Source organism: Oncorhynchus gorbuscha, linkage group LG06, assembly GCF_021184085.1.
Source record: "Oncorhynchus gorbuscha isolate QuinsamMale2020 ecotype Even-year linkage group LG06, OgorEven_v1.0, whole genome shotgun sequence".
NCBI lineage: Eukaryota > Metazoa > Chordata > Actinopteri > Salmoniformes > Salmonidae > Oncorhynchus > Oncorhynchus gorbuscha.
Genome location: NC_060178.1, coordinates 73703379 through 73715721, shown reverse-complemented (window position 1 = coordinate 73715721; position 12343 = coordinate 73703379). Strand labels below are relative to the sequence as shown.

General features: G+C 43.2%; 1 protein-coding gene across 1 annotated transcript in view; it reads left to right on the top strand.

The window, feature by feature from the left end:
* Positions 1-12343, top strand: part of LOC124038304 (attractin-like protein 1) — a 354502-nt gene that overhangs the window by 157502 nt on the left and 184657 nt on the right. Inside the window, exon 22 of the mRNA XM_046354014.1 lies at positions 4933-4985. Within this exon, the coding sequence (XP_046209970.1) occupies positions 4933-4985 (53 nt within the window). The remainder of the gene's footprint in view (positions 1-4932; positions 4986-12343) is intronic.

Here is a 12343-nt window from a genome sequence, read left to right as displayed (position 1 = left end):
GAGCAGGGAAATAGTCCTGGCTAGTCCTGGCCAGGGTCATGGGGTGAGCTCAGTGGGTTAGGGAGTTACTGTAGGGTCATTAGATCTAGGCCATAGAGCCAAATTTAACCAAGAAGGAAACAAAAACCAATTCCAGGACTTATCTCTACACCTGTCACGCAGCTGATGCTTTTCAAAATCTGGTGTGCTACACTGTTTAAAATTGTATTCATTCATGTGTGTCTGTTCAGATGTGTGTGTGTGTACAGTGTGTGTGTGTGTGTTTTGGGGTGGCAGATAGCAAAGAGGTTAAGACCGTTGGGCCAGTAACAGAACGGTTGCTGGTTTGATGCCTCTCGCCAACTAGGTTAAAAATATGTCGATGTGCCCTTAAGCAAGGCACTTTTCCCCAATTGCTCTTGTAAGTCGCTCTGGATAAGAGTGTCTGCTAAATGACTCAAATGTAAATGTGTTCAAATACAGTATGTGTGTGTTTGCGAGTATACCATGTATTCCTGTGAGCTTCTGCCTGCGTGCCCATGGACCAGCGAGGCAGAGCAATGTTTGATGGAGGGAGATGTGAGCCTTAAGTGGTGGACAAGGGAAATTTGCACTGAGCAAATAAATGTCAAGTTAAGTGCCTGTTGAAATTGCCTCCATGTGGGAAGCAGGCTGCATCCAAGCGTTGCTGTCGGGGAGAAAATAGGAAATAAAAGGCAGAAGAACAGCAGCCATGACAGATTTCAGAAAACACTATGATAATCTCTTCAGTTTTGGATCTACTGGATTGTCTCCATATAGAGCCAGCCTGAGGGCCAGAGTCCTTCCTACAGTAACACCTTAACCTGTTTAGCTAAGGTCTGTCCTTGTTTGAGCTTTGCTGCTAATTATCTTTTTCTTGTGTGTTTGTTTCGATTAGGATCGAGTACTCTGTGAATGTGTGTGTGCGTGCATTCAGCTGTATGATTGTGCATCCTAATACATGTCAGACATGCTTTTAAGTTATGTACCCAGTAGATCCCTTAGGTCCTCTGGCACTGGCCTTTTAAGTATCCCAAAGCCTAGGACCAAGAGTCATGGAGAGGCAGCCTTGAGTTACTATGCCCCCAGCCTCTGGAATAGCCTGCCAGAGAACCTGAGGGGGGTCAAAACTGTGGACATTTTTAAAATACAGTTGAAGTCGGAAGTTTACACACACCTGAGCCTAATACATTTAAACTCAGTTTTTCACAATTCCTGACATTGAATCCGAATAAAAATTCCCTGTCTTAGGTCAGTTAGTATCACCACTTTATTTTAAGAATGTGAAATGTCAGAATAATAGTAGAGAGAATGATATATTTCAGCTTTTATTTATTTTACCACATTCCCAGTGGGTCAGAAGTTTGCATACACTCAATTAGTATTTGGTAGCTTTGCCTTTAAATTGTTTAACTTGGGTCAAACGTTTCGGGTAGCCTTCCACAAGCTTCCCACAATAAGTTGGGTGAAATTTGGCCCATTCCTCCTGACAGAGCTAGTGTAACTGAGTCAGGTTTGTAGGCCTCCTTACTCTCACACGCTTTTTCAGTTCCGCCCACACATTGTCTATGGGATTGAGGTCAGGGCTTTGTGATGGCCACTCCAATACCTTGACTTTGTTGTCCTTAAGCCATTTTGCCACAACTTTGGAAGTATGCTTGGGGTCATTGTCCATTTGGAAGACCCATTTGAGACCAAGCTTTAACTTCCTGACTGATATCTTGAGATGTTGCTTCAATATATCCACATAGTTCTCCGTCCTCATGATGCCATCTATTTGTGAAGTGCACCAGTCGCTCCTGCAGCAATGCAACCCCACAACATGATGCTGCCACCCCCGTGCTTCACGGTTGGGATGGTGTTCTTTGCCTTGCAAGCCTCCCCCTTTTCCTCCAAACATAACAATGGTCATTATGGCCAAACAGTTCTATTTTTGTTTCATCAGACCAGAGGACATTTCTCCAAAAAGTATGATGTTTGGTCCAATGTGCAGTTTCAAACCATAGTCTGGCTTTTTATATGGTGGGTTTTGGAGCATGGGCTACTTCCTTTCTGAGCGGCCTTTCAGGTTATGTCGATATAGGACTCATTTTACTGTGGATATAGAAACTTTAGTACCTGTTTTCTCCAGCATCTTCACAGGGTCCTTTGCTGTTGTTCTGGGATTGATTTGCACTTTTCGCACCAAAGTGCGTTCATCTCTAGGAGACAGAACGCGTCTCCTTCCTTTTCTGAGGTCTTGGCTGATTTATTTGGATTCTTCCATGATGTCAAGCAAAGAGGCACTGAGTTTCAAGATAGGCCTTGAAATACATCCACAGGTACACCTCCAATTGACTCAAATGATGTCAATTAGCCTATCAGAAGCTTCTAAAGCCATGACATAATTTTCTGGAATTGTCCAAGCTGTTTAAAGGCAGACTTGCCAAAACTATAGTTTGTTAACAAGACATTTGTTGAGTGTTTGAAAAAACCATTCCAACCAGTGTATCTAAACTTCCAACTTCAACTGTTGATCTTAAAACACACCTTTTTCACTATGCTTTTTCTTCGGGTTCTTTTTAGTGTTTCAATTTTATTGCAATTTTTTTGTTATTTGTCCTCATGTTTCTGTTTTTATTTTAAGTGTTTTTATTCATTTTCCCCCCTATGAAGCATTGAGCAAAGGTAATCAAAGGTAGATACCTCTTCTTACGTGGTGAGTCTAATTAAGACTCCTTCCTATCAGACAGACAGACTGAAACTCAACAGTCTCCCCTTCCTTTCCTGCTTCTCCTGACACCTAGGTTATATCCGTGCTCCCCTAGAACCTTGGTCCCAGAGGAGAGCGAAGTAAACAGGCTCAGTTTCAGAGGTTTATTTTGGCACGGCTGTCGCCACCCTGCCATGCACGCTGTGTGGCCCAATGGGGTCATGGCATAGGTGGGTTTGTGCGAGTGAGAGGGGGAAGTTGGCTTTTTAAATAGATCCAATCTCCCATCTCAGCATTTACCTCAGCATGCTGCTCCTGTTACTGACATCAACTGATGCATGAACAGGCAAACCACACTCTCTCACACACACACACACACACACACACACACACACACACACACACACACACACACACACACACACACACACACACACACACACACACACACACACACACACACACACACACACACACACACACACACACACACACACACACACACACACACACACACACACACACACACACACACACACACACACACACAGGGCGATGGCACGCACCCACAGCGACCTTTAATCTTCAGACCTTCTGCCCTCTGTCACGGCTCACAGACAAAGCCGTGTTGTGGGTTCACAGAGAGTCGAACACTCTTCACACATCCTGTGTGTGTGTGTTCTGTTGTCTGGGGAAAAGCTGAGATTGTGGCAGCCTAATAGCAGATTAAGGGTCCCGAAGGACAGTGGTGCTTTTCTCTATGTCATCCCAGTCTGTGAGCGTAGGAGTGAAAGGCAGCCAAACAGACAGAAGAGAGACTGGGGAAGGAAGCCAGTGTGCTACACCCATCTTGGCACCATTACCACTTAAGCTACTTAACCAGCCAGCCCTAGCTGAGTGTTAAGTGTTCTCTGGGGAGATGGCGAGTGAGGCTGGGGGCCCCTTCTAAAGTCCCCGTGGTGCATCTTAAAATTGCTGTCATGTTCTTAAGATTAGCTGAGGAAAATATTTTTGCCTTGCCCTTGTGTAAGGGAAATACAATCGGTTCCACACTCGTATCCTCACAAGGCCTTCAACAAATAGAGGGACTGAGGCGTACAAACCAGATAACACCGCTGCGGCCTTTGTGTTTGAATTGAAGTCTTCTTGAGCTGTTTTGTGGGGTTATTGTTTACAACGCCCTCTATAAGAACAAATACAGAATGATAAAGCTCCGTCCTTGGCTGTGAAATATTCATTACTGCTACTTTATGACCCTCATACCAAGGGTTGGCCAGCCACTGAATGAAATCTGTTTTGTTATGTATAAGCACAGGACAGTGAGCATTGCCTACCTTATTTCGCTGTAACCACTGCCTGACTAGCCTTGCAAACCCTAGCAATTACGTTCTGAATCCATTTATTGACTCAAGGGGCAGATTTAACGATATATCACATCTGTTTCGATAGGCTTGTCAAAATAGTGGAGTATGTATTTACAAAGTGGCGGTTTTCCACACGCTTGCCCTTTCCAAGGTCTCCTCCTGGGTTTTGTAGAAGTTGAGTATTGGTAATAAACATGGGTCTTTGGACTGCAGTAATGACCCCTGCTTCGTAAACCAGACCATATGATCAAATGCCACCTACCACAATAATCATCACACCTGGTACTCCTGATTCCCCTCAGTCTAGTCTGCTTTCAATTCTCTTCCTGCATTTTGAGGACCTTGTCTTAGTATTTGAGTCAAGGCTGCCTGATTGTCTTGACAAACAGGGTCAAATTAAGGGTTGATGGAGTCATCCACACACCTGACTATTGTTTAATAGCACTTATTCAGTTTAGCGTATTTTTCAAGCCTCTGTAAAGTCCTACTGTAGCTGTCCTCTCTGTCTTTCAGTAGCGTTCAAGGTGTTCTCTAGCTGGGCTGTCTGTAGCCGTCTAACTCCCCTGCTGTTCAGAACACAGACAGACGGACACAAGGCCCCTGAGCAGAGAGGTATCGTCAGATAGGGCTATCTGGGGAAATCACCTCATCATATCAAGGGAGGGGACAGCACCAGAAGCAGCACACAGTACTGTCACCCCTGATACTACCTCTACAAACAGCCTCTCAGGACACTTTTCCCTGACACGCCCAAAATAACCCTCAGTGATGATGTTATTAACAGTCTGTGATGGCTTTGGCAAAGTGACAGATACCTTGTTAAGCTCATTGTTCTATGTCTTCTATTCTTCTTCCCCTTCTCTCTTATTGTTGCAGTTGCGACTCCGAGAACCGTTACCTTGGCAACCCCCTCAGAGGGACGTGCTACTGTAAGTATCCCGCCGCTGCAGTCACACCTGAGTCTCCATTGCATCTTTGTCCTCCAGATGTTGCCGTGGTCCTGATCAGTTGCAGCATACCACACATCTGCACATCTCTCTGACCTTTGCCGCGAAGTGAGTTGGCTAAGCAGATGGAAGCTTTTAGTCTGTGCCAGGCAGTATGGCAGCAATCGACTGTAAATTTGTCTGGTTCTAAACTTGATTTGAAAGATTTGTAGCTGGAGATGGTAGCAGGGTTTAGAGGGGCTTCTGTCTCCAGATGTCCGTGTCAGATCACTGGCCTCATATTGATTTTACTCATTTGCAGCAAATTGGTGGTTTTTCAAGTTAAAGTACATGGGGGAATATTTTACTCAAAACAGATGCTGGCATCAGCCGGTGGAATTTGGTCCACTGACCAGGGTTGTAAGGGTAGCTGATTTGGACAAAGTTCAAGTACTGTCACTTCCAATAGTAATCCTGTTGAGTGTAGTCATGCATGAATGTAGTTCTATGAGAGATGTTGTCAATTAAATACTAAATACACCTCTGCTGTTTTCAACCAAAATCTCAGCGATCACTGCCTCATTGCCTGCATCCGTAATGGGTCAGCGCTCAAGCGACCTCCATTCATCACTGTCAAACGCTCCCTGAAACCCTTCAGCAAGCAGGCCTTTCTAATCGACCTGGCCGGGGTATCCTGGAAGGATATTGACCTCATCCCGGCAGTAGAGGATGCCTGGTTGTTTAAAAAAAATGCCTTCCTCACCATCTTAAATAAGCATGCCCCATTCAAGAAATGTAGAACCAGGAACAGATATAGCCCATGGTTCTCTCCAGACCTGAATGCCCTTAACCAACACAAAACCATCCTATGGTGTTCTGCATTAGCATCGAACAGCCCCCGTGATATGCAACTTTTCAGGGAAGTTAGAAACCAGGCAGTTAGAAAAGCCATGTTTCCTGTAACACAAACTCGAAAAAGGTACAGTAAAGTCCATGGAGAATAAGAACACCTCCTCCCAGCTTCCCACTGCACTGAGGATAGGAAACTCTGTCACCACCGATAAATCCACTATAATTGAGAATTTCAATATGCATTTTTACGGCTGGCCGTGCTTTCCACCTGGCTACCCCTATCCCGGTCAACCGCACTGTACCCCCCCCACAGCAACTCGCCCAAGCCTTCCCCATTTCTCCTTCTCCCAAATCCAGTCAGCTGACGTTCTGAAAGAGCTGCAAAATCTGGACCCCTACAAATCAGCCAGGCTAGACAATCTGGACCCTTTCTTTCTAAAAATGATCTGCCGAAATTGTTGCAACCCCTATTACTAGCCTGTTCAACCTTTCTTTCGTGTCGTCTGAGATTTCCAAAGATTGGAAAGACAGTCTAGACCCAAACTGCTACATACCTATATCTATCCTACCCTGCCTTTCTAAGGTCTTCGAAAGCAAAGTCAACAAACACATTACCCACCATTTTGAATCCCACCGCATCTTCTCCGCTATGCAATCTGGTTTCAGAGCTGGTCATGGGTGCACCTCAGCCACGCTCAAGGTCCTAAACAATATCTTAACCTCCATCGATAAGAAACAATACTGTGCAGCCGTATTCATTGACCTGGCCAAGGCTTTCGACTCTTGTCAATCACCATATCCTCATCGGCAGACTCGATAGCCTTGGTTTCTCAAATGATTGCCTCGCCTGGTTCACCAACTACTTCACTGATAGAGTTCAGTGTGTCAAATCGGAGGGCCTGTAGTCCGGGCCTCTGGCAGTCTCTATGGGGGTGCCACAGGGTTCAATTCTTGGGCCGCCTCTCTTCTCTGTATACATGAATGATGTCGCTCTTGCTGCTGGTGAATCTCTGATCCACCTTTACGCAGGCGACGCCATTCTTTATACTTCTGGCCCTTCTTTGGACACTGTGTTAACAACCCTCCAGACGAGCTTCAATGCCATACAACTCTCCTTCCGTGGCCTCCAACTGCTCTCAAATACAAGTAAAACTAAATGCATGCTCTTCAACCGATCGCTGCCTGCAACTGCCCGCCCGTCCAGCATCACTACTCTGGACGATTCTGACTTAGAATATGTGGACAACTACAAATACCTAGGTATCTGGTTAGACTGTAAACTCTCCTTCCAGACTCACATCAAACATCTCCAATCCAAAGTTAAATCTGGAATTGGCTTCCTATTTCGCAAACAAAGCATCCTTCACTCATGCTGCCAAACATACCCTCGTAAAACGGACCATCCTACAGATCCTCGACTTCGGCGATGTCATTTACAAAATAGCCTCCAATACCCTACTCAATAAATCAGATGCAGTCTGTCATAGTGCCATCCGTTTTGTCACCAAAGGCCCTGCGACCTGTACTCTCTCGTTGGCTGGCCCTCGCTTCATACTCGTCGCCAAACCCACTGGCTCCAGGTCATCTACAAGACCCTGCTCGGTAAAGTTCCCCCTTATCTCAGCTCGCTGGTCACCATAGCAGCACCCACCTGTAGCACGCGCTCCAGCAGGTTTATCTCTCTGGTCACCCCCAAAACCAATTCTTCCTTTGGCCGCCTCTTCTTCCATTTCTCTGCTGCCAATGACTGGAACGAACTGCAAACATCTCTGAAACTGGAAACACTTATCTCCCTCACTAGCTTTAATAAGCACCAGCTGTCAGAGCAGCTCACAGATTACTGCACCTGTACATAGCCCATCTATAATTTATCCCAAACAACTACCTCATCCTCTACTGTATTCATTTATTTATTTTGCTCCTTTGCACCCCATTATTTCTATTTCTACTTTGCACATTCTTCCACTGCAAATCTACCATTCAAGTGTTTTACTTGCTATATTGTATTTACTTCGCCACCATAGCCTTTTTTTGCCTTTAACTCCCTTATCTCACCTAATTTTCTCACATCGTATATAGACTTATTTTTCTACTATATTATTGACTGTATGTTTGTTTTACTCCATGTGTAACTCTGTGTTGTTGTATGTGTCGAACTGCTTTGCTTTATCTTGGCCAGGTCGCAAATGTAAATTTGTAAATGAGAACTTGTTCTCAACTTGCCAACCTGGTTAAATAAAGGTGAAATAAATAAATAAATAAAAAATATTTTTTTTTAATGTTGATGCTAGTAGTCAGAATTGCTTAGGTCAGGAAATCATCAACTATCCCTTTGTTCAGAACAATTTGTTCATCAAAGTATCCCTTTGTTCAAAGCAATGCTTTCACTTACCTAGTTCAAAACTAACCATGTACTTTACATATACCACACACTACATGTAATTTTAACATTTGTTTCAATAGTTGATATTCAGAGCTATTAAAAAACACGAAACACCCACCATAAAAAAAACTGTGGACTGTCCTTTAAGTTCTTTAAAGGAAGAAGAGCAACCAGAGCTCTAGAACAACACAACCCTTCACAACATCAAAACACATCCAGATATATAGAAAACAAATCTCTATCTAAAAACACCAATCGGTACTGTCAACTATTGTTCTGTATTTGTATTGTCAGATTCTAACCAGGTTTAGAAAGGTTAAGTACATGCACCGGCATCACTCACTGTCGCCCCCACTGTCTTCTGTTACTCATGATAGATTGTCTGTTCAGCTGACTGGCATTATGTCTGAGTAAGGAGGGCACTAGGTGGCACCCTCGCTGTACAGTGTACCCACAGTTACCAGGAGGCAGTGGAGGACGTGGCTGTGGAGATCACTCCCAATCACTATGGTCACTCTGAGAGGTGTCTATCCGCCTATCTCTGTTTGGCTACGGACTGTGTCCCCTGAGGGACATGTCATATCCTGATCGTTCCCCTGCATCGGTTGAGAGGGTTCAAAGTCATTAGGGAGCAAATGGACAAGCTATCTGCTCGGTCTGTTTGAACATGGCCAAACAAGCACACGAATACTCTAAATGGCGCATTAGAAATACATTTGTTTCCTGTGTTCCTTTATCATACGCTTTTCTATCAAATAGAAAAGTGGCTGTAAATCATCTATTAGCATGCTGTTCAGATCTCACGGTGGACATGGAGGACAAATAAGAGCTCTATTTGAGGTCTGTGAGAAAGTGGGACTGAATTTTCCTCCTACATGGCATTTCAAATCTCCATAACAGGCAGGGTCATCAGCAAAGCTGTCGTTCACCTCAGAGGACTGAAAGGTCAGCCATGTTTGATGACTGATAGTGTTTTCCATTATGTCACAAGCGCAAAAACTTAGGCTCAAAGGTTAAGCCCCACTTAAGTGCTACAATTATGTCATAACCAATCAAGATTCAAAGCTTTTATCATGCTGTTTAGCTAATGGCTAGCTATTGTGAGTCAAGCCCTGCCTTTCCTAGAAGCATTACCAGTGCAGATGTGTAGGATTTGTTGGACATATAGGATGTGCGGATGTCTAAGCTGGGATGTGGATGTGAAGGTTAAAGAGACTAATTGGGCCAATTATGCCTAATGAATCAGGGCGACTGAAGGGTAGCACACACGTCCTTCTGGGAACTGAGTGTGACATCCTCTATTTGAAGGGATTGATGTTTACTTTGCACGTTCATTACATACTAATTATTTAACCAATTGTGACAAGGCAGAAATCTAGCACAATGACACGAATAATGATAGTGAGAGTAATGATGATGAGGAATGACATTTTATTAATGGAGATGTTGCTACTGTACTATTCTAACTACTAGTACTTCTACAACTACTTTATGTCTTCAATATGTACTTCTAATAATAGAACTTAGTAATTACTAATGGTAGGCCTAATACTACCTACCATTGGAAACTGATCTAGGTCATTCTTCCAATCAACGTGAAAATACATTGGATTTGAAAAAAGTATGAAGGGAAAGGGGGATACCTCATCAGTTGTATAACTGAATGCCTTCAACTGAAATGTGTCTTCCACATTTAACCCCTCATGTGACCAGTACTGTTTTCATCTCATTTCAACCAGAGTGGTAAACATTGAAATTAGGGTAAAACTTCAACTTAAATTCTTTGACTTAACCTGACTAACAGGTAGTTACATCAATCTAATATCAACATAATCATCAGAACTATGTATATGTAGAAATTGCGTAGACAAATTTGACATAGAAATGTTAAAAATATTTTTCATCCTATATTTAATATACTGTATGGTGGTCTGTGGAATGGCATATACAATGTCGACCACTACTCAACCTCATCATAAATTGATTAATTTACTTAAGTCCAAGTATTTAAGTAGAAATGTGTACAATTCTGGTTGAAATGAGTTGAAAACATGTCACCATACGTTGACAAATTACAATGAAACAACGTTGATTCAACCAGTGTGTGCCCAGTGGGTCCCCACTGGAATGTAATCATGGCTGATGCTAATGAGGAAGCTGGTCGTCAGTGGCTGACCAGGTTAGTGTGGGTAATGAGTTGCCCTCACAGTGGATCAGTGTCAGCTAGAAGGCCCTAATAAGAAGGAGCCACCAAGTGTGTCCCACCAGCCCCGTCACCCGCCATTACCAGCCTCAAACCCTCAAGCCCCTTATCATGAGAGGATCAGGCACTCTGCACTAAACACTATCTGACAGGCACTCTGCGCAGACGCCTAACCAGTGTCAGATAGATACCGTGAGAGAGATACTCTCCCCAGACGCAAGCACGGAGGCTTCTCTGTGCTGATAATCTCTACTTGCTAATTGTAGACTGGCTGTGTAGACTATGGTCTTGAACCTCGGTGTTGTCACGAAGAGTGTCTGTTCGACTCGACTAAGGGAATAAACTCCATTTAAACTAATTTTAGTTATACTGAGAAGACAACTTAATTGTACAATAGATGTCTGAGCATTGTCAGTCAAGCAGTTGGCACAGACAGCTGAGTAGTACCATCAGACAAGCTGAGTATTACCATCAGACAAGCACATGTTCATAGCTATTTTACAGAAGATACCTCCATTATAGGTGTCACTTTACCTGGGGGTCCAGAATAATCAAGGAAACCACTTCTTCTGAGCAAGTGTCCCGAGTGTAAATTCTCAATAGCTCGGTTTCCATGCGAATATTCTAAAATCTGCATAAAAACGATATGCGCATTTTCCCACCGGAGCTATGTTTCATGTTGCAGATAAAAAGGGTGTGTATGATGATGGTGCATATGAACAGAACGTTTGTGGTTAAATTCCCACGTACCAAATAAAATCAGTAAGTCAAGTTAAAAGGGTTTCCAGCGGGTTTTCAACTCTACTGATGGTTTTGTCACAAAACATGTTGCGTTATATAGCGAATGTGCCTCCTCTGGTCTTGGCATGTGCGCTAAAGTCAGCAGCTCACATATACAATGCAGGTAGGTTAGCCCACATGATGAGATTAATATGGACAAAAGAGTAAGATCAATTTTTTATTAGTCAAACGGCAGCCAAGCATTGATCATCGTGTCATCAGAATAAGACCCTCAATGTTAATTGGATGGGAGCATCAAGCTCATCACTGTGCACTTGTCACCACCCTGTGAAGTAGCCTGATAAACTGCATGCTTTCCCAAGTCGTAGTGGGAGGACTACACAACATATCATTGCGATTCTCCAAGTTTACCGCATGATGGTTATTTTTTCAGTATTTGCGCATAAAGGCATTCCCACCACCATTTCTGGCAGAATTAATTAGACATAAAGAAGGGGAAAGGGAATACCTAGTCAGTTGTACTGAAACAATTCATTCAGCTGAAATGTTTCTTCCACATTTAACCAACCACTCAAACGTGCAGGTTGACATCTATTGTCTTGTCCTGGAGGCAGAACTGAACAATTTCCCCTTAGATAGGCAAGCTGCAAAGTCTAAATAGGCTATACTGTAAAAATTCATGAAAACAAAAATGTGCTTTTTGGTCTTAATTTAATTTAGGCATTTGGGTTAGCAGGGTGGTTAAGGTAAGGTTGTAGGACTTTGTGACGGTGCCAGCTAATGACCACAATGCAGAGCTGCCTCCAGAACAAGATTCATGACGAAAAACTCTAACGTACACAAAAAGAACCCACCTTATCGTTACATTTTCTTTAATGTACTTTACTTGCGTAAAAAGGTTGGATGGAAACCTGGTTATTGGTGTTTTTTAACTAATTGCTTTCCCTCTGTACTAAGGCTATACATGCATTTATTTGTCTTTGAAGAAAGTGTTTCAAATGCAAGGTAATGAATAGTAACAGGCATTAAATTAAATCTCCAAGAGCATCCTGTATCACTTATATTGAATAGGGCATCATGCTGTTTCAACTTACCGGATGCAGACTTCTAAATATGAAATGACTTTACAGGTGAGATTTTGCTCTTTCTTTTAGATTCTGAATGAAGTTACAGTATGCTAAA